A 20,462-nucleotide genomic window follows, 5' to 3' on the forward strand; every position below is an offset into this window, starting at 1 on the left:
TTTTAGAGATGTGCAGGACCAGTTTATGGTCCTGAACTCCTTGTTAAGGGTTTCATAGCAGCCGTTGGATGCAGGGAGTGCACTGCCGGCGTGGAGAAGACAGGGGCAGTGAGAGAGAGCGGGGGAGATAGCTGGTCTGCTGGGCCATCGGGGTAGCTGTAGCTGCAGGGACTTAGGCCGTGTCGGATGGCAAATTGTAATCTGAGGCTGGGAGAGAAGCCAGGTCCAGAACTGGTTTGGGGGCCTGGGTCGAAGTCTTTGGAGGCCTGATCTGAAGCTTTGAGGCCGAGTTGGTGGTGTTGGAATGAATATGTGGCAGTGGAGGCTGCAGGGGATGTCGTCATGGTGGCCCTCAGGTGCGTGGTGTCATGCAGTATGCAACATGGGTGGATGTGGTTGTGGTCCCGGCAAGAGGGGCAGCCATAGTCAACCGAACGGAGAGGAGGAGAAGTAGTTTAGTGGAAGAAAAGAGGCATGAGGCAGAGAGCAAAATAACAAGAGAGAACAATCATGGCTGGATGGACGCCATGCAATTACATGAAGATGGCATTTCTAGAGTGAGAAGGCCGGTCTGCAGGATGACAGGATGTGGCCAATATGGTGAAGTTGCTACAAATTAATGCAATCTGATACTATGTGTGGCCTGCCATCACATGGACTGGCAGACGTGACCCTGGACAAGCTTTAATAAATGGCATAATGAAGTGCCAAGCAGCTTTTATCAATGACTCTTACCGTGAATGGAAATTAATATGGAATTGTATTGACAATGAATTACTGTACCGGCGATGGTTGAATAGCCGGGACTTGGAAGACATGGTTGGCAGCATGGCCTCTCGGCTCCACCAAGGAGCACACGGCTTGCATGTGGCCGGGAGATGCACTGGTGCGTTCGGTGAAGCAGGGCCGTTGATAGTCAGGAAATGCGCTCCGGAGAGCACGCTGGGAATGGGCCACGGAGCAGGCTGGCTTGGCGGAGAGGAAATGTTGTGAAAGCAGGTAGCGTGCTGGTCCGTGATATGAGAGGAACGAGGGATATAAAGAGCCTGAAGACAGCAATTGAAAACAAAATAAAACTCTATAAAGCATGAAACGCCAAGAGCCAACTGATTTCAAAAAGAGATGTTGAGAGTCGAACAGAGTAGAGGTTAGTGAACGAGACCTGAAGGGAGAAGGTGCAAGACTTGACAAAAGATTACAATTAACTTGCTGAGTCGAGATTCAACAGCTGGTGCCTGTTGAATTGCTAGGGTGCTGCGTTCAAGGCAACTAGTTAAAGTATTGCATTCAAGTCTGGTCCTCGCTCCTGAATTTTTGTTAATTCGTAACACCATCAAACAGGAGCAAACCTACCTTGAAGGCTGTTGAAGAACGATGCACAGTTGTTTGGGGAATCGTGCCGTTCAGTACAAACCGTCACACAACATAGCAAAACGTTTAATGAACTGAACGCACCCTTGCCCTTAGAACAAGAAAAGGAACGCTCCACTGAGCAACAATGGCATTCTAAGTGATTTGTTTGTTTTTTGTTAATGAAGACAATTGTACTAGTCTCAGGATGATATTAATATTCTTCTAAGTAAAAAAAAAAATCCTGATTGTGGCTTTAAGACAAAATCACCATTGCAAAAAAGTATGGTCACACACAAGGGGCTCTTTGCTAACTTTATTTTCCTTTCCAGACAGAATGCACAGACAATCAGCGAGGATGATAAATGCAATACATTTAGATATCCAGGTTTGTAAACAATGTATTAAATTAAAAACCAAACAACCATGGACCTACATATATACATATATATATATACATACACACATATATATATATATATATGTGTGTATATATATATATGTGTGTGTATATATGTATGTATGTATGTATATATATATATATATATATATATATATATATATATATATATATATATATATTCTTTTGATTTGCTGCTCCTAGTCCAGTAAAGAGATTACGATATTCCTTGACGCATGGTAATTTAAATGGTGGCTAGACACTTGTAACCCTCTCCATTGCATGAAAAGTTGATTGTTGAAAGAATGTAGCAACGTTATAGTGGGCACCTATTCAGCCCATGAAGTACCTATTTTTCAACATGAGAAAAAAACCAGATCAGACTATGAAAAACTAATTAACATGAATGTCCTAAAACACAAACGCTCTCCCAATAGGCTCAGCAGGCCACAAATAATTCCTCATTGCTACAGTTGATCTGTTTATTTAACAAATAAACTAACAAAACGTTTGACTAGTCTTTTTCATTTACATTTTTCTATACAAAAGCAGAAACAATTACATCCAAAACATTTTTCCTGTTCCATTTCACTCATGCCTCATGCATGATTCGATCCAATCAAGTACATTAGTTTAATGTGATTGACGATGATTCACAGCCAATAAGACAAGACGATGGATGTCACACGGTGACAGGATAAATGGAGGTTGCACATTTCAATGTGATCCAGCAGGTGAAGCAGCCAGGCTGGCTAGCTTAGCACTCGAGCAGCAGACAGCCAATGGAATGTCAGGAGGCGACGGCAAGCACAGAATCATGGTAAAGAAAACCCAAATGGGCCACTTTTGGCACAGTCGGCGTGGTGTCTTATCACATACACTCATTTAACAAAAAATATACAACTAATGATTGTTAAAAAAAACTACATCATCAAAAGGAACATCTGATAACCTTATAGTTCTACGATTTGATTACAAGTCGAATATCAATTACACAAGTGCAAAGTGTGCTAATTTGAACATATTCAAATATATAGAGACATAAAGCATATTTTTAGCAGTGATAAAAAGGGCATTGACATGCTTGGTCTTTTCCGGATTGTCAGAGAACAATTTCAGAATGACACATGAAAATGTATTATTTGATACAAGTACTTTTCTTATCAACTGATTTGGGAGGAATGATACAAAACACAGTATCCAAACATCTCAGAGTTTTTTAACAATAACTTAATTTAAGCCGCAAGAACATTGACTCTTTAGATTTGCCCTGTTCCTGTACTTATATGATGCTGAAAACTGTCTTAACTTGGGTCATTTGGTAAGGTAACTAGTGTAACCTCTATGTAATAAGCACATTGTTTATATACTTAATTCACTCTCAATCTAGTTGAAATTTGACTTTGCCTGATTGCGATGGGGGTAATCAAGATTTACAGTACGGCCATTTAAAAATAAGAAAATACCACAACAATGCACGTGTCATGTATTTGGCTACAACAACAAGCTAGTGCCCTCAATAATGGAGTGAACTCAAAGCAACACTGTTCTCTTCTCGACGCAGGCAGAAACATTACTATCTTAATTCACATAGGACTTAGGGCCTGCCAAGTTTCATTTTGTAAAATGTCTCATTCTGGTTTACAGACTGTACTACTATCAGTCCTACAAATGCAGTGGTTGGGCAATATTTCTTGGTTCTTAATATACATCTGGGTAATCAAACATTTTTTTCTCCCACATCATTTTAGAGAACCGCAGATATTGATATGAGCGCGATGCAAGACTGCTCTCCACAGTCACACAGAGTATCTGTGCATGTGCTCGGGTGCGCTTCACACTGCTACAACGTGGTAGCTACAGGACCAAAACAGCAGAGAAGTTTAGCCCCGTGCTTTAACACTCTTAGTTGTAGTGGAAATTGACCTGATATTCTGTTTACTTTGTGCACCGCTGAGTCTACCTTTAACATCGGTCTTGAACACGCATAATGAAAGGCAACTGACTAGGGGCTTACATCCGAGTGAGCACCTAAAGTAGTCTTTCTTTCGTAGCACTATGTAGCATTATGGGTACCTTCAAAATCCGTCATAAAAACAGAAATATGGAGTCTGCTGCAAATGAACACTGAGCCATTATAATTAGACACGTAATCTCTCTTTTAAGGTTGGGGTAGTAGCGTTCACATTTTTGACAAAATGCATAGCTAAGCTGTGGTTCTCAATAGTTTTCACTGCAGAGCAACAGGGCGAAGACCTTCAATACAGACCTGTTGACTCAGGTTTGTGAAGGGAATACGATGCCCGGGGACAAATTTGGGCTTTAGCACCACTTTCCTTTAACACTTGCGAGTCTATGGACTAGCTAGCTCCTAGATACACTATTACAGTGTTCGTCGGGCAAGCCACCACAGTGGACTTGGCTTGGCACAGCCACAGCGTGAGACAATAGACGTTGATACACAGCGGGAGAGATTTCAGAAGTTTACGATGGATGGGGGAAATGGGAAGGCGCCACAGGTGCACTAGGCATGGATAATGGGACACGCCACAGTGTTGATAGTGGATAAAGGGAGGGGGGACGACATAGACGACACACTGCACAGGGTTATGATGGATGAGCAGAGGGCTGCTTTTCAGAGGAATGGGGAGAGTAATCGAAGTGTTACTTGCATAAGCTAGTCTGCTAAAGGAAGGTGGCCTTATCAATATCAATATCAACTAAATAGGTGTTTGTTGGTGAGTGTAACTGAAGTGTTCCTTCAGTACATCATCTAAGCTGCATTACGCCCCACTCTGGCTCACAAGAAACAGCAGGAGCATGGGATAGAAACTAGGAGCTGAAAGGAATAACTCAATGGGATAGAGAAAGGGAACAGAATGGGCGGGTGGGGGGTACGTATAAGCCACAGCTTCTGATCTACGGAATTGAGAGGCACAGGGAGCATGAATGAGAGCTCGATCACCATGCATGCAGGACACTGGACCACCACAGAACAAACAAAGCACTTTTTTTAAGGCCAAGAAGCACAAGTACCGACACACAACCCCACATCCACCTTCCCTCGTACCAACCAACCCCGCCCTCCACCGCTAGAAGCCAAAGTCAAAAACTATCTGGTCTTCGAAGATGGCAATGAGCAGCATGATGGAGAAACCGGTGAGTAGGCCAAGGTTCTGTAGGACAAAGTGGCCCAGCTGACAGCGCTTGTGTTCTTCGCTGTCACCGTGGAGCATCTCTGGTAACTAGAGAGAGGGAGCGAGAGGTCAGAATGTAGTCAGACACCATACAGGCAAATGAAGAGGGGACTACACTGTATTAACGTTAGACACTAGGGGGCGATAGAGGTGATTCAACTGTAATGGACTTTGACATTAGGTCAGGTGTTACCAAACCTTTTATGCCCGTGACCCCATTTTGATTTCAGAAAATTATTGCGACCCCACCATGAGAAAAAAGTTACGTAATCAACAGCCAGCGTTTACTTCTCCATCTGGGGCTATGACATTCAATTACAACTAACTGTAAGTCGCTCTGGATAAGAGCGTCTGCTAAATGACTAAAATGTAAAATGTACAATTCAGCCTGACAGTATTTCAATCTCAAGGAAGTATGGTTTGAAGTGACAAATGCACCAGAGAGGTATTGGGAAATTCAGGAAAACACCAGGGAAGATCATTGTGTGGAAAATAACCCCCCAAGTCACTTTGTTCTGATTTGATGCCTAGTCCCGTTCACATGAGTCCTGAGCTTGTGAACGTCGTAGAGGTACGTGTTCCTGAGAGTCTTAGCTTTCAGGAATCAGGTCATAGTAGCTTCTAGCTCCAACCACTCAAAAGTTAGAGCCAAATTTGTAGAAAAAACTGAAACCGCTCTGTTTTTCCCAACCGCTAATAGCTTTCACGTAACCTCGGTTCTATGGATTAAGCGGCAAAATCAGTTGACTACAGATTAGATCTTTTTTTTCATGCAACCCCATTTTCAAATCAGAACCCCTAGTTTGGGAAACTCTGCGTTTGGGGGTGAAAGAGATAATTTCACTGCATAGAGTTGGAAAGAGCCCACCCCTATTTTTACTTCTGTGACAGCATGGGCAGCGCCATTAAGGACAGTCTCCATTTTACAGTAGTCGTCAATTTCTTCTTCTACAAGTTTATTGGTGGTCCGTAAACAAACTGAAAAGGTGCATTCCACCACCTACTGTGCTGGAATGTGTTTAGTCTGAACAGGCATAAAGCCAAGGTTTGGTAATTTCATGCCACCTGCAGTGCTGCAATTTGCTCAGGAGAATAATTAATTGGCTGATCCTTCCTGCGAACCTGTATGTAATTCTGTAATACCTCTTTAAACCATATGAGGTCCCATCCAGTCGACTACTTTACAATGGTGAAAGCATTCAATGGCACTGCCCATGTTAAAACAGGTTTTGTGAAATGGTTGTGATTATGTTTCACTGTACAACTAACTCACCATGTCCACCAGAGCCACATAGAGGAACATGCCAGCGGTGACGGCGAAGATCCAGCTGGTGACGTTGTGTGTGTACTGGCCCACGGCTGTGCCGATCATCATGCCCACGTAGGCCATGAGGGCAGAGAGTAGGTTATACACAATGGCCTGTTTCACCGACATGCCAGCCTTCAGCAGCACCGCAAAGTCACCTGCAGCCAGAAAAGCACAAGGAGGACCGGGTAAGGATAGATGGGCTGGCCAATACGCATGTGATCGTACTCACTCAGTCACTCACCTCACACTCACTGTATGCAACCATTTGTTACACATTGATACCCACAAAATTGTTACTTATTGATCATCAGCTTTTCTGCATGAGATGTGGTGAGAGAGATTCTTAGGCAGGAGATGTTCTTTAGGTGAAAAATAGTTTTACAGACGTGACTAATATGGGCATTGAAGGAGAGGGCAGGGTCGAATTTCATACCCAAATTAGTGATGACTGAGGAGAGGGGGATGATGCAGCCATCTATGACAGGGTGGATGTTGCAGGAGTTGGTGATCTGCTGGGGGGTACCTATCTGCATTGCCTCTGTCTTGCTACTGTTGAGTTGTTCTGCATCCAGTTGGCCAATGTTGACAGAGCAGATGTTTCACGCTTTGTGTCGTCTGCATAGCAGTGAAATTGCTGTCTGAAGATCTGGCCAAGTGGGAGCATGTAAAGCAGGAAGAGGATAGGTCCTAACACAGACCCTTGTGGGACACCCCAGGTTATGGTGGACTACTCTGATGTTGCCTCACCGAGGGTGACGTACTGCTTGTGGTTAGAGATGTAGGATGTGAACCAGTTAAGGGCAGTCCCACAGATGGCAGTGTGCTCTCAGAGGTGCTGCAGTAGAATGGTGTGATCTACTGTGTCAAAAACAGCAGAGGTCCAGAAGAATCAAGATTGCGGGGGATCCTGTATCTGCAACCATGAGCAGGTCATTTATAAACTTCACCAGGGATCTCTCAGTACTGTGGGGTAGGAGCCAGAGTGGGGTTGGGGTTGGAGGATACAATGTCTTGTCGGATGGTGTTGATTTTAGCCTTGAATAACTCAGAAAATCGGCAAGCCTGGTTGTCTTTATAGGCCAGTAGGTGGACAATACTTCTCCAAAGACGCTCTAAACTGCTACCATGGGTCTTCATGCTGCGCAGCTCTTCTGTGAACCATGGAGAGGACCGTTGGAAGGATACTTGACATGTTTTTTCAGGGGCAAGGCTGTTTAAGGTGTTGCTTAGAGTGATATTATACAGGTCAACCATTTCGTCAGGGGTGGACTCAAGAAAGTCAGCTTGTAGGGTATTATGAACAGACTCCTGGAAGAGAGATGTGTCAAGGGACTTGATGTTTATGAATTTAATAGTGCGCTTGGGGCGGAGCTCAAGTGCAGGAGTACTCACAGACATCGTCACGGCCCTATGGTCAGATACACCTAGCTCATGTACATCCAGGTCTGAGGCAGGGACTTCTCCAGTGATGATGATGTCTTGTGTATGCCCACAATTGTGTGGGGACGTTGACGTGCTGTACCAGGTTGAGACAGTCAAGCATGTTCAGGAAGTCCGTAGCAGAGTAACATTTTGTTGAATCAATGTGAATGTTGAAATCACCTAGGATAACATATGCACATACACCATCCTCCTCACTCACTGCCAGTGCAGCACGGCTGTGGGAAGAAAGCCCAACTCTCGGCAGAAAAGCCTTTGATTCAGCGAGAAATGAATAGAGAGACGCTGACCTACATTTTCTCCCCGCCATACCGAGTGTTCTCTTTTCCCCGCTAATTACCACAATGAAAATATTATCACTCCGGTCACTTCGCATTCATCAATCAAATAAAAAGAGAGAGAGCCGTGGTCTCACACCATTGCCACTATCCAGTCTCCACTTTTACTTTGCTTCCTCTGTTGTTTACTGAGGACCATGTCTCGGTCGGTTCTGATCTGTCGTCACACACTCAAAGCCGCCCATCTTGGCCGTGTTGCCGGGTGCAATTAACACACCCATCACTGCCAATTAACTTCTCGGCGGGGTGTTAAAGAGCCCGGGGAGGCTTTTGTCTTTGGAGCAATGGGAGAGCAGAGGTCCACTTTTCAAATGCGCTGGCGTCATTTGTTAGGAGGAGATGACTGGTCCCAGTGTCGGTAGGGTAAGGTGATGTGAGGGGGTGGCAAGGCAGATGCTCCAATAGGGTTGGATACAATGCATCTTAGGCCAACTCATGTCATAGGACAACCTATAGAAATCTGATGCAATGCACCTTAAAAGGAGCATACAACAATGCAAAACTATTTGACCCTTAGATGCCCTAGATCAGGGGTCTCCAACCATTTCTAGTATGAAAGCTACTTTGAAAAAAATGAAACATCACGAGCGACACGTTTTTTTCTAGCTTTCAAATAGGCACATTCGTCTCTCCTCTCCCCTGCAACTCTTCCCCGGATCCTTAGTGTACAATAGAAAGTAATGCATTATTTCTCTGTCAATATACAGTGAGGGAAAAAAGTATTTGATCCCCTGCTAATTTTGTATGTTTGCCCCCTGACAAAGAAATGATCAGTCTATAATTTTAATGGTAGGTTTATTTGAACAGTGAGAGACAGAATAACAACAACAAAATCCAGAAAAAAGCATGTAAAACTTTTTTAGAAATTGATTTGCATTTTAATGAGGGAAATAAGTATTTTACCCCCTCTCAATCAGAAAGATTTCTGGCTCCCAGCTGTCTTTTATACAGGTAACGAGCTGAGATTAAGAGCACACTCTTAAAGGGAGTGCTCCTAATCTCAGCTTGTTACCTGTATAAAAGACACCTGTCCACAGAAGCAATCAATCAGATTCCAAACTCTCCAACATGGCCAAGACCAAAGAGTTCTCCAAGGATGTCAGGGACAAGATTGTAGACCTACACAAGGCTGGAATGGGCTACAAGACCATTGCCAAGCAGCTTGGTGAGAAGGTGACAACAGTTGGTGCGATTATTCGCAAATGGAAGAAACACAAAAGAACTGTCAATCTCCCTCGGCCTGGGGCTCCATGCAAGATCTCACCTCGTGGAGTTGCAATGATCATGAGAACGGTGAGGAATCAGCCCAGAACTACACGGGAGGATCTTGTCAATGATCTCAAGGCAGCTGGGACCATAGTCACCAAGAAAACAATTGGTAACACACTACACCGTGAAGGACTGAAATCCTGCAGCGCCCGCAAGGTCCCCCTGCTCAAGAAAGCACATATAAAGGGCCGTCTGAAGTTTGAAAATGAACATCTGAATGATTCAGAGGAGAACTGGGTGAAAGTGTTGTGGTCAGATGAGACCAAAATCGAGCTCTTTGGCATCAACTCAACTCGCCGTGTTTGGAGGAGGAGGAATGCTGCCTATGACCCCAAGAACACCATCCCCACCGTCAAACATGGAGGTGGAAACATTATGCTTTGGGGGTGTTTTTCTGCTAAGGGGACAGGACAACTTCACCGCATCAAAGGGACGATGGACGGGGCCATGTACCATCAAATATTGGGTGAGAACCTCCTTCCCTCAGCCAGGGCATTGAAAAAGGGTCGTGGATGGGTATTCCAGCATGACAATGACCCAAAACACACGGCCAAGGCAACAAAGGAGTGGCACAAGAAGGAGCACATTAAGGTCCTGGAGTGGCCTAGCCAGTCTCCAGACCTTAATCCCATAGAAAATCTGTGGAAGGAGCTGAAGGTTCGAGTTGCCAAACGTCAGCCTCGAAACCTGACTTGGAGAAGATCTGCAAAGAGCAGTGGGACAAAATCCCTCCTGAGATGTGTGCAAACCTGGTGGCCAACTACAAGAAACGTCTGACCTCTGATTGCCAACAAGGGTTTTGCCACCAAGTACTAAGTCATGTTTTGCAGAGGGGTCAAATACTTATTTCCCTCATTAAAATGCAAATCAATTTATAACATTTTTGACATGCGTTTTTCTGGATTTTGTTGTTGTTATTCTGTCTCTCACTGTTCAAATAAATCTACCATTAAAATTATAGACTGACCATTTCTTTGTCAGTGGGAAAACGTACAAAATCAGCAGGGGATCAAATACTTTTTTCCCCTCACTGTACCTGGTAACATAATGGTTTTCAGTCTTAAAATGACAATTGTCCATTGAGAAACAACGGACATTGTTTGGCGAGCTACTCATAGGTGGGCTGCCAGCTACTCTTGTCATGAAGGGGTCCCTTGCAAAGAGACCTTGGTCTCAAATCGGACTCACTTTTTGTTTTTATATAAGCTTGTTTAATGTGTCAATTAGGTTAAATAAAAATACAATGAATATAGATCGTTTTCCTTTATTTAGGCTACAATTGACTGGATCGGGGCTAGTGTCTTTGTTTAACAGATAGTAGGCACTGTGCATTCTCTCCATTGCCCAACACATTGTCCTTGGGGATTGGATAATTATCCAAGCTTTTGAGTCAATTGTGAAATGAGTATTGGCAAAATAATGGATGTTGTTTGTGACGATTGATGGCCCTTCTCGGACTGGGAGTGGTGCACTTACCCAGTTCGTGAGGCAATTCGTGGCAGAACACGGCGACAGACGTACTGATGCCACCGGTAATATTTGCACTGAAGGCAGCACCTGTCAAAGAAACATTAAACATGTCACAAATAGAGTTTGAGAACATGTGAATTGGACAGAAACAAACTTTAAACCACATTAGTACCTTATAGCTTAACCTTTGCAGTTTACATTTTTGAAAATATATAATACACTGCTCGAGTTGTAAATGTTTGCCATAGAACATCGACACAGACTTAACTATGTTACAGAACAGTATAAACTAGTCTAATCTTTATTAATTCAACTTTTACCTAGCCAGATAAGTAATTGACGACAAAATCTTTTACTAAGTGGTGGCTTAGTGCTCACCTATGGCCAGGCCGTCGCTGAAGTTGTGCATGCCATCGCCCATGATGACCATCCAGGCGATGCTGGCGATGCCCGCGTCTTTCATCTCCTGGTCCGAGTGGCAGTTCCCGCCGTGCGAGTGTCCGTGCCCACCCCCGTGAGAATGCCCGCCGTGGCTGTGCCCGTGTTTCTTGGGCCGGCGGCCATTCTCCTTGGTGAGCGAGTCTGCAGGGGCCAGTGGTGTCTTGTTGCTGGGCGAGTCGGGTGGCTGGAGCTCTGTAAGCTGGGTGTCGTTGTGGCCGTTGTCGCAGGAGATGGCCGTGCTGTCTGGACCTTGAGGGGGGAAATGAAGGAGAAAGCTGTTACTAAATGCCAAGTTCAGGATATACTGTATATGGTATGTCCTACAAAACACAAGCACACAAAGCTGGCAATACTTTTGTCATGCATAGTATTATCATCCAGTCTCACACAAATCTTCCACTCAGGTGCTTTTTAAGTGTGGTAACAATTCTACTCTTTTGTTAGTTGGAGTTCACTTTAGGACAGGACACCCTCTCACCCTCTGTGAGTGGCTTAAGATGAAGCCACTCAGCGTCCGAGCGTCGATTCAGCTTGTGATCTGACAGCTTCCTGCCAATCTTGGCCTCCTCGCCCCTCTTCTTCCTGCGACAGAAGGTGCCCTGAAGGAAGAACAAATGGACACGTGAATAGAAAGACACAGACTAGTTTGCTAGCTCAAGTATAGCAATTCACCCACACTTAAGTGATAATGCCAGAGAAGCTGGTGTTTGGAGGATAAACCGTGCCAATATTTTCTCCAAACACCGGCTCTGAGGGCATTATCACTTTTATACAACGGATTACCAACATACTCAAATAATGATTGACATGTTTTCATAAAAAAACATTACTTTGATGAATTTATTCATACCATTTCATCCTTCCACAAGATATAGTCCCGACACAAATCTAGGGTTGCTACCCAAGCCGGCTGGTCGTTCGCTCTATCGGTTCAGTTGCCAGAGACGGTGGTAACTTGTGGAATAGACACAGGCTGGAATGTGGTGTTAACCAATCAGCGTCCAGGATTAGACCCACCCATTGTTTAATCCACAAGTTAACACAGGTTAATCTATGACGTTACAATTGGAGACGTTGGAGGTGGCTTATGGTAGAGAAATGAACATTAAGTTCTCTGGCAACAGCTCTGGTGGAAATTCCTGCAGTCAGCATGCCAATTGCACGTTCCCTCAAAACTTGAGACATCTGTGGCATTGTGTTGTGTGACAAAACTGCACATTTTTGAGTGGCCTTTTATTGTTCACAGCACAAGGTGCACCTGTGTAATGATCATGCTGTTTAATTAGCTTCTTGATATGCCACACCTGTCAGGTGGATATCTTGGCAAAGGATAAATACTAACAGGGATGTAAACAAATTTGTGCACAACATTTGAGAGAAATAAGCTTTTTGTGCATATGGCCATTTCTGGGATCTCTTATTTCATCTTATGAAACATGGAACCAACACTTTGTGTTGCGTTTATATTTTTGTTCAGTGTATATTTCTACACTTTGAGGTTGGAATAATACTGTGAAAATTATGATAAGGCCGTTTTAGTGTAGAATGTAAATGCTATTTGTTTCTTTAAGACCATTTTAATTGAAAACAATCACAGTAAGGTACTTCATTGTTACCCAGAAATTATTTGATATTGAGATTAAATTGGCTGCATGGACCTTTCAAAAAAATTGCAATAGCACCATGTTTTCATAAGTAGTTTTTTCATAAAATCCCAATTTTGGCATGTCCCATATCATGTTTGACCAACTTCTAGGAAGATTTTAACCCATTTAACCACAAGATTTTCACGAACATTGTAATGCTTTGGAGAAGTAATTTCTGAAGATTTACTTATTTCTAATGGTTAGTGATTAATGTATGTTTGTCCCTCAGATTTAAGATCACCCTTTTAACTTGAACTGAACTATGGTAAAATGATTCCCTTTTAAAGTATACAAAAAATAAAAATAATAAACATATACTTGTCAAATAATAGTGTAAAAGCAGGTGAGCTGGTTCTACTCTTTTGTGCAATTTTCTGGTGTTTTGTGGTGGAAAACTGAGTGCGTCAAGCATAACACGTCAATCCTGTTACCTATAGATAGATGTAGAAGTGTTTTAAGTTAAACATTTTAGGTGTTTCTTTTAAAAAACACTCACATACTCTGCACCATGCTGAAAGGGATGTTCAATGTACACTACCGGTCAAAGGTTTTAGAACACCTACTCATTCAAGGGTTTTTCTTTATTTTTACTATTTTCTACATGTAGAATAATAGTGAAGATATCAAAACAATGAAATAACACATATGGAATCAAGTAGTAACTAAAAAAAAGTGTTAAACAAATCAAAATATATTTTATATTTGAGATTCTTCAAATAGCCACCCTTTGCCTTGATGACAGCTTTGCACACACTTGGACTTTTCTCAACCAGCTTCACCTGGAATGCTTTTCCAACAGTCTTGAAGGAGTTCCCACATATGCTGAGCACTTATTGGCTGCTTTTCCTTCACTCTGCATTCCGACTCATCCCAAACCATCTCAATTTGGTTGAGGTCAGGGGATTGTGGAGGCCAGGTCATCTGATGCAGCACTCAATCACTCTCCTTCTTGGTAAAATAGCCCTTACACCGCCTAGAGGTGTGTTGGGTCATTGTCCTGTTGAAAAACAAATGATAGTCCCACTAAGCCCAAACCAGATGGGATGGCATGGCATATCGCTGCAGAATGGTGTGGTAGCCATGCTGGTTAAGTGTGCATTGAATTCTAAATAAATCACAGACAGTGTCACCAGCAAAGCACCCCCACACATAACACCTCCTCCTCCATGCTTTACGGTGGGAAATACACATGCGGAGATCATCCATTCACCCACACCGCGTCTCACAAAGACACGGCGGTTGGAAGCAAAAATCTCCAATTTGGACTCCAGACCAAAGGACACATTTCCACCGGTCGAATGTTCATTGCTTGTGTTTCTTGGCCCAAGCAAGTCTTCTTCTTATTGATGTCCTTTAGTAGTGGTTTCTTTGCGGCAATTCGACCATGAAGGCCTGATTCACACAGTCTCCTCTGAACAGTTGATGTTGAGATGTGTCTGTTACTTGAACTCTGAAGCATTCATTTGGGCTGCAATTTCTGAGGCCTGTAACTCTAATGAACTGCAGCAGAGGTAAGTCTGGGTCTTCCATTCGTGTGGCGGTCCTCATGAGAGCCAGTTTCATCATTGCGCTTGATGGTTTTTGCGACTGCACTTGAAGAAACTTTCAAAGTTCTTGAAATGTTCCGTATTGACTGACCTTCATGTCTTAAAAGTAATGATGGACTGTTGTTTCTCTTTGCTTATTTGAGCTGTTCTTGCCATATAGGGCTATCTTCTGTATACCCCCCTACCTTGTCACAACACAACTGATTGGCTCAAACGCATTAAGAAGTAAAGACAGTCCACAAATTAACTTTTAAGAAGGCACACCTGTTAATTGAAATTCATTCCAGGTGACTACCTCATGAAGCTGGTTGAGAGAATGCCAAGAGTGTGCAAAGCTGTCATCAAGGCAAAGGGTGGCTATTTGAAGAATCTCAAATATATTTTGATTTGTTTAACACTTCTTTGGTTACTACATGATTCCATATGTGTTATTTCATAGTTTTGATGTCTTCACTATTATTCTACAATGTAGAAAATAGTACAAAATAAAGAAAAACCCTTGAATGAGTAGGTGTTCTAAAACTTTTATATTTTTTTATATTTTATATTGTAGCCCTTCTTTGCGAACCATTGGAAAACCTCCCTGGTCTTTGTGGTTGAATCTGTGTTTGAAATTCACTGCTCAACTGAGGGACCATACAGATAATTTTATGTGTCGGGTACATAGACAGGGTAGTCTTTTAAAAATCATGTTAAACACTATTATTGCACACAGAGTGAGTCCATGCAACTTATTATGTGACTTTCAGCACATTTCAGCATTCCATTTTTTATTAATTTGTAAACATTTCTAAAAACATAATTCCACTTTCACATTATGGGGTATTATGTGTAGATCAGTGACACAAAATCTAAATTTAATTCATTTTATATTCAGACTAACAACAAAATGTGGAGAAAGTCAAGGGGTGTAAATACTTTCTGAAGGCACTGTACTTCCTACAATCTATTCTTTGACATGTGACACTCATATTCATAAGATATGTCTTACTTCCCAGGTATTCTGAGTACCAGTTCACAATCGTAAACACCTAGTGTTAAGTTATTAAGTTATTTCCATAGCATTTCATCAGCAATGGGTGCATGGCTCCTCCTTACCCCTGCGTCTTTGTAGTGTTTGAACATGCCGAGGCAGTGCTCAATGATGAAGAGGAGGTAGATTCCAGCCAGCGCTGTCAGGCCCTTCCAGACCCCGTCGAAGGCAGTGAGCATGTCCACCTCTTTAGTGTTGCTGTCGTTTCCCGACTCACTGTGGCTGTGGTCGTGCTCCCCTTGAGCCTGTGAGATGGGGGAAAAAAACACTGGTGGCACTATTTTATAGTCTTGTTGCCACTGGTATTTACTAGGAAATTGTGGTATAGTGTAGCCTGAGTACCAGTCTTTTTAGCTAACATTCTACTCGTTGCCACTCCTGTCATTTGCCAAAGAGACTGGCATTTCTTCAATCTTCAAATATGAACATTCTATCATTAATGAGCTCGAGGAGATCAGAAGATTTGATCATGAGTCGATAACCCTCATAGCTTTCCTCCAATCACAAAAGTTATGCAAATATTGGAACTATATAACTTTATTTTCTCCACAGATCGTGTAGGCAAAGACTTTTATAACTAACCCATGATAGACCACAGCCTGTCGTTTCCAATGGAAGCAAATTAATCATAGTGGGCAGAACAAGCAAGGAGGTGGGCAGAGCCAAGCTCGAGCTAGCACGATCCTATTGGCACGTTCTAGCATGTATTTGTATTTGAATATTTCCGTTAGGGAACGCCTACTCTGTGAAGTGTGAATGTGCGATAACCAGGGGTTAAAATAAGGTGGTCCGCTACAGTGTCTCGGCAAAAGAAAGTGGGGGTACGCCGTAGCGGTAAAACATGAGTCTATCACAATAATTAAAACAAAATGTCAAGAAAACTCTAGATTATTACACCACTTTTTATCATTACCGCATGTCAGAGGTATGAAGAATTTGCGAATGGACTTGAAAACGGGTGGTATAGCATACGCTCCAAAATGCGTTGTGGTTTGGCGAGAACACTGACATTTTGCCAAGGCAGAGCTGAGTGGCCGATAACGAGACACGCACGGACATAAATTCTGGCCTAATGACAATTGCCAAATGTCATTACACTTTTTGGTGTTTTGTGTAACATATGTCTCTTTCCATTCACAACTGTTTGGAGGCTGGAAATATGTTGCGAGTGGATGAACGTGTGCGTGTAGCCTAGTAAATGAGCCCATTGAAGTTCATGCCACAACAAAAGTTAATACATTTTAAAAGTTATGACAAATCTTTACGACTAGGCCCACAGAGATCTTATTCAATTAACAGGGATTCTATACAGTGAGGGAAAAAGTATTTGATCCCCTGCTGATTTTGTACGTTTGCCCACTGACAAAGAAATGATCAGTCTATAATTTTTATGGTAGGTTTATTTAAAACAGTGAGAGACAGAATAACAACAAAATTCAGAAAAACGCATGTCAAAAATGTTAAATTGATTTGCATTTTAATGAGGGAAATAAGTATTTGACCCCCTCTCAATCAGAAAGATTTCTGGCTCCCAGCTGTCTTTTATACAGGTAACGAGCTCTTAAAGGGAGTGCTCCTAATCTCAGCTTGTTAACTGTATAAAAGACACCTGTCCACAGAAGCAATCAATCAGATTCCAAACTCTCCACCATGGCCAAGACCAAAGAGCTCTCCAAGGATGTCAGGGACAAGATTGTAGACCAACACAAGGCTGGAATGGGCTACAAGACCATCGCCAAGCAGCTTGGTGAGAAGGTGACAACAGTTGGTGCGATTATTCGCAAATGGAAGAAACACAAAAGAACTGTCAATCTCCCTCGGCCTGGGGCTCCATGCAAGATCTCACCTCGTGGAGTTGCAATGATCATGAGAACGGTGAGGAATCAGCCCAGAACTACACGGGGAGGATATTGTCAATGATATCAAGGCAGCTGGGACCATAGTCACCAAGAAAACAATTGGTAACACACTACGCCGTGAAGGACTGAAATCCTGCAGCGCCCGCAAGGTCCCCCTGCTCAAGAAAGCACATATACAGGGCCGTCTGAAGTTTGCCAATGAACATCTGAATGATTCAGAGGAGAACTGGGTGAAAGTATTGTGGTCAGATGAGACCAAAATTGAGCTCTTTGGCATCAACTCAACTCGCCGTGTTTGGAGGAGGTGGAATGCTGCCTATGACCCCAAGAACACCATCCCCACCGTCAAACATGGAGGTGGAAACATTATGCTTTGGGGGTGTTTTTCTGCTAAGGGGACAGGACAAGTTCACCGCATCAAAGGGACGATGGACGGGGCCAGGTACTGTCAAATCTTGGGTGAGAACCTCCTTCCCTCAGCCAGGGCATTGAAAATGGGTCGTGGATGGGTATTCCAGCATGACAATGACCCAAAACACACGGCCAAGGCAACAAAGGAGTGGCTCAAGAAGAAGCACATTAAGGTCCTGGAGTGGCCTAGCCAATCTGTGAAGGTAGCTGAAGGTTCGAGTTGCCAAACGTCAGCCTCGAAACCTTAATGACTTGGAGAAGATCAGCAAAGAGGAGTGGGACAAAATCCCTCCTGAGATGTGTGCAAACCTGGTGGCCAACTACAAGAAACGTCTGACCTCTGTGATTGCCAACAAGGGTTTTGCCACCAAGTACTAAGTCATGTTTTGCAGAGGGGTCAAATACTTATTTCCCTCATTAGAATGCAAATCAATTTATAACATTTTTGACATGCGTTTTTCTGGATTTTGTTGTTGTTATTTTGTCTCTCACTGTTCAAATAAACCTACCATTAAAATTATAGACTGATCATTTCTTTGTCAGTGGGCAAACGTACAAAATCAGCAGGGGATCAAATTATTTTCCCTCACTGTACATGTCAGACATGCTTTTAAGTTAAGTTATGTACCCAGTAGGTCCCTCAGGTCCTCTGGCACTGGTGGCCTTTTAACTATCCCAATGCCTAGGAACAAGAGGCATGGAGAGGCAGCCTTTAGTTATTATGCCCCCAATCTCTGGAATAGCCTGCCAGACAACATGACATATTTAAAATAGATCTTAAAACGCATATTTTTAGCTTTGCTTTTCCTTAGGGTGCTTTTTAGTCATTCAGTTTTGATCATTCTTTCGTTTTTTAATCTTATGTTTGTTGTGTAGTAAATATTTCAGCTCTTATTTATTTCATAGTCTGTTCTTTCTTTTCTTTCCTTTCCTTGTGAAGCACATTGTGTTGCATTCCATGTCTGAAATGTGCTGGCTCTATAAATAAAGCTTGATTTGATTACATTCTCAGACTAAAGATATACTGCAATTCCAACCACAAAATGTCTTAGCTTTGATTTGAAAATACAACAACTTGCCTAGCTAACAGCTAAATGGTTGTTTTTGACTTTGTATAATTCTAAATCTTTTTTTTTTTTAAGAAGCTGCACATTTTGTCATGGAAATAATGTTATTTCCAAAAACCAATTAGCAAACCTGCCAGAAATCCAGTTGCATATTGAACGGTGAGATTGCTGAACGTGGAATGTTGGCTAAAAAGGCTGGTACCCAGACTAGATATGGTGTACTTTCTTACGAAATTCAATCAATTTAACTATTTTAGCATAAAGTGATAAGATGTTTTTGTGTGTGTGTGTGTGTGTGTGTGTTTGTGTGTTTTTTATTGCAACAATAATACCAATATTACACATCAATAGAGACATTTGTTTATACAATGAAAAAATAAAATAATTAAAAACACCAATTCAGGACATCTTGAGATGTGACAAAGCAATGAGATATTCAGAGACATGACTTCCCAACTTTTTAGTTTGAGGGATTTATGAAATTGTAACAGTTAAATGAAAAAAACTACAAAATAAGGACATTTCCCACCCCATTTACATTTGTGAATATAATTTTTGGCCAAGATAGAATAATGTCACTAAAATAGTTATGATCGGAATTACAAGGATAAGCATAGTGCCATTTAGCAACAAACATATTTAGCAAGTGTTTAGCACCAGCATTCTGTAAAATAACAGATGGAAACTTTAGCAAATGCTTAGCTAGTAACTTTAGCCTACAGTGTTTAATTTCATGGCCAGGATTCCTGAACTTGTCAACAGCATGAAATGTCAAGGCAATTATTTCATCGCTATTAGGGGTGATGGGGTGACCTCAATTACCTCGACTAACCGGTGCCCCCGCACATTGACTCGGTACCGGTACCCCCTGTATATAGTCTCGCTATTGTTATTTTTACTGCTGCTCTTTAATTGTTTGTTACTTTTATTTCGTACTATTTTATATAGTATTTTTGTGCGTGTGTTTTTTTGGTATTCTTTCTTAAAACTGCATTGTTGGTTAAGGGCTTGTTGTATTCGGCGCATGTGACAAATACAATTTGATTTGATTTGATGGATGATGAATTGATGACTGGCATGAAACTCGGAGGTGAGGAAGTTAGGTTGGAAAAGTTTGCAGGGAGCTGATTTTCTGGGGTAGTCTGAATGCAGGTTTTGTGGAGGAAGATTGTCTGGGATAATGCAAAAGGCTAATTCAACTAGAGCAGTCTGATATTACACAGGTAAATTATAAATCAGAATTAGTCATATGTGTGATACTTCACAAGGAGCTGTCAGGCTGAGGGCTGTGAGGGGAGTTGGCACTGTATTGTGTGGCACTATATTGGAGCTCCACTGAGGACACCAGTGGTAAGGGGACAGGATCTTGGAGTGAATTAGTTGGTTTGGCGATGGCAGGGGTTTACGCAGTGGGGTGCAATGTTTAGAATGTTGCAGATGAACGTCATGAAGAGTCGACACCTTATTCCTTATTCTGCAAAAAAAACGAATCATGTCTGCTCTACACAATCCATTTCTATCTTAACGTTCTGTAACGTTGGGCCAGAACGTGGTTAGTGGGTGTGTGTGGATTGGATGCCATGGCTACGGAGGAACTGAGGTGGTACGCGGGGTGGATGTGTGGGTGGTACAGGGCAGAGAAGTTGGCCTACTCAGTGTTCAAATTGCACATTGATGAAGGCCTA

The 20,462-nt window shown here is 42.4% G+C and overlaps 1 protein-coding gene across 2 annotated transcripts in view; it reads right to left on the bottom strand.

Annotated features, from left to right (window-relative positions):
* Positions 1-2,218: 2,218 nt before the first annotated feature.
* slc39a10 (solute carrier family 39 member 10) overlaps positions 2,219-20,462 on the bottom strand; it is a 60,689-nt gene continuing 42,445 nt past the window's right edge. For both annotated transcript variants that reach the window (XM_041863403.2, XM_041863412.2), the window contains 6 exons: positions 15,506-15,685; positions 11,693-11,813; positions 11,152-11,463; positions 10,780-10,860; positions 6,221-6,411; positions 2,219-4,995 (listed from right to left, as the gene is read on the bottom strand). In XM_041863403.2, coding sequence (XP_041719337.1) covers positions 4,843-4,995; positions 6,221-6,411; positions 10,780-10,860; positions 11,152-11,463; positions 11,693-11,813; positions 15,506-15,685 — 1,038 coding nt within the window. In that variant the 3' untranslated portion in view covers positions 2,219-4,842. The remainder of the gene's footprint in view (positions 4,996-6,220; positions 6,412-10,779; positions 10,861-11,151; positions 11,464-11,692; positions 11,814-15,505; positions 15,686-20,462) is intronic.

This window comes from Coregonus clupeaformis, chromosome 4 (genome assembly GCF_020615455.1).
Source record: "Coregonus clupeaformis isolate EN_2021a chromosome 4, ASM2061545v1, whole genome shotgun sequence".
Taxonomy (NCBI): Eukaryota; Metazoa; Chordata; class Actinopteri; order Salmoniformes; family Salmonidae; genus Coregonus; species Coregonus clupeaformis.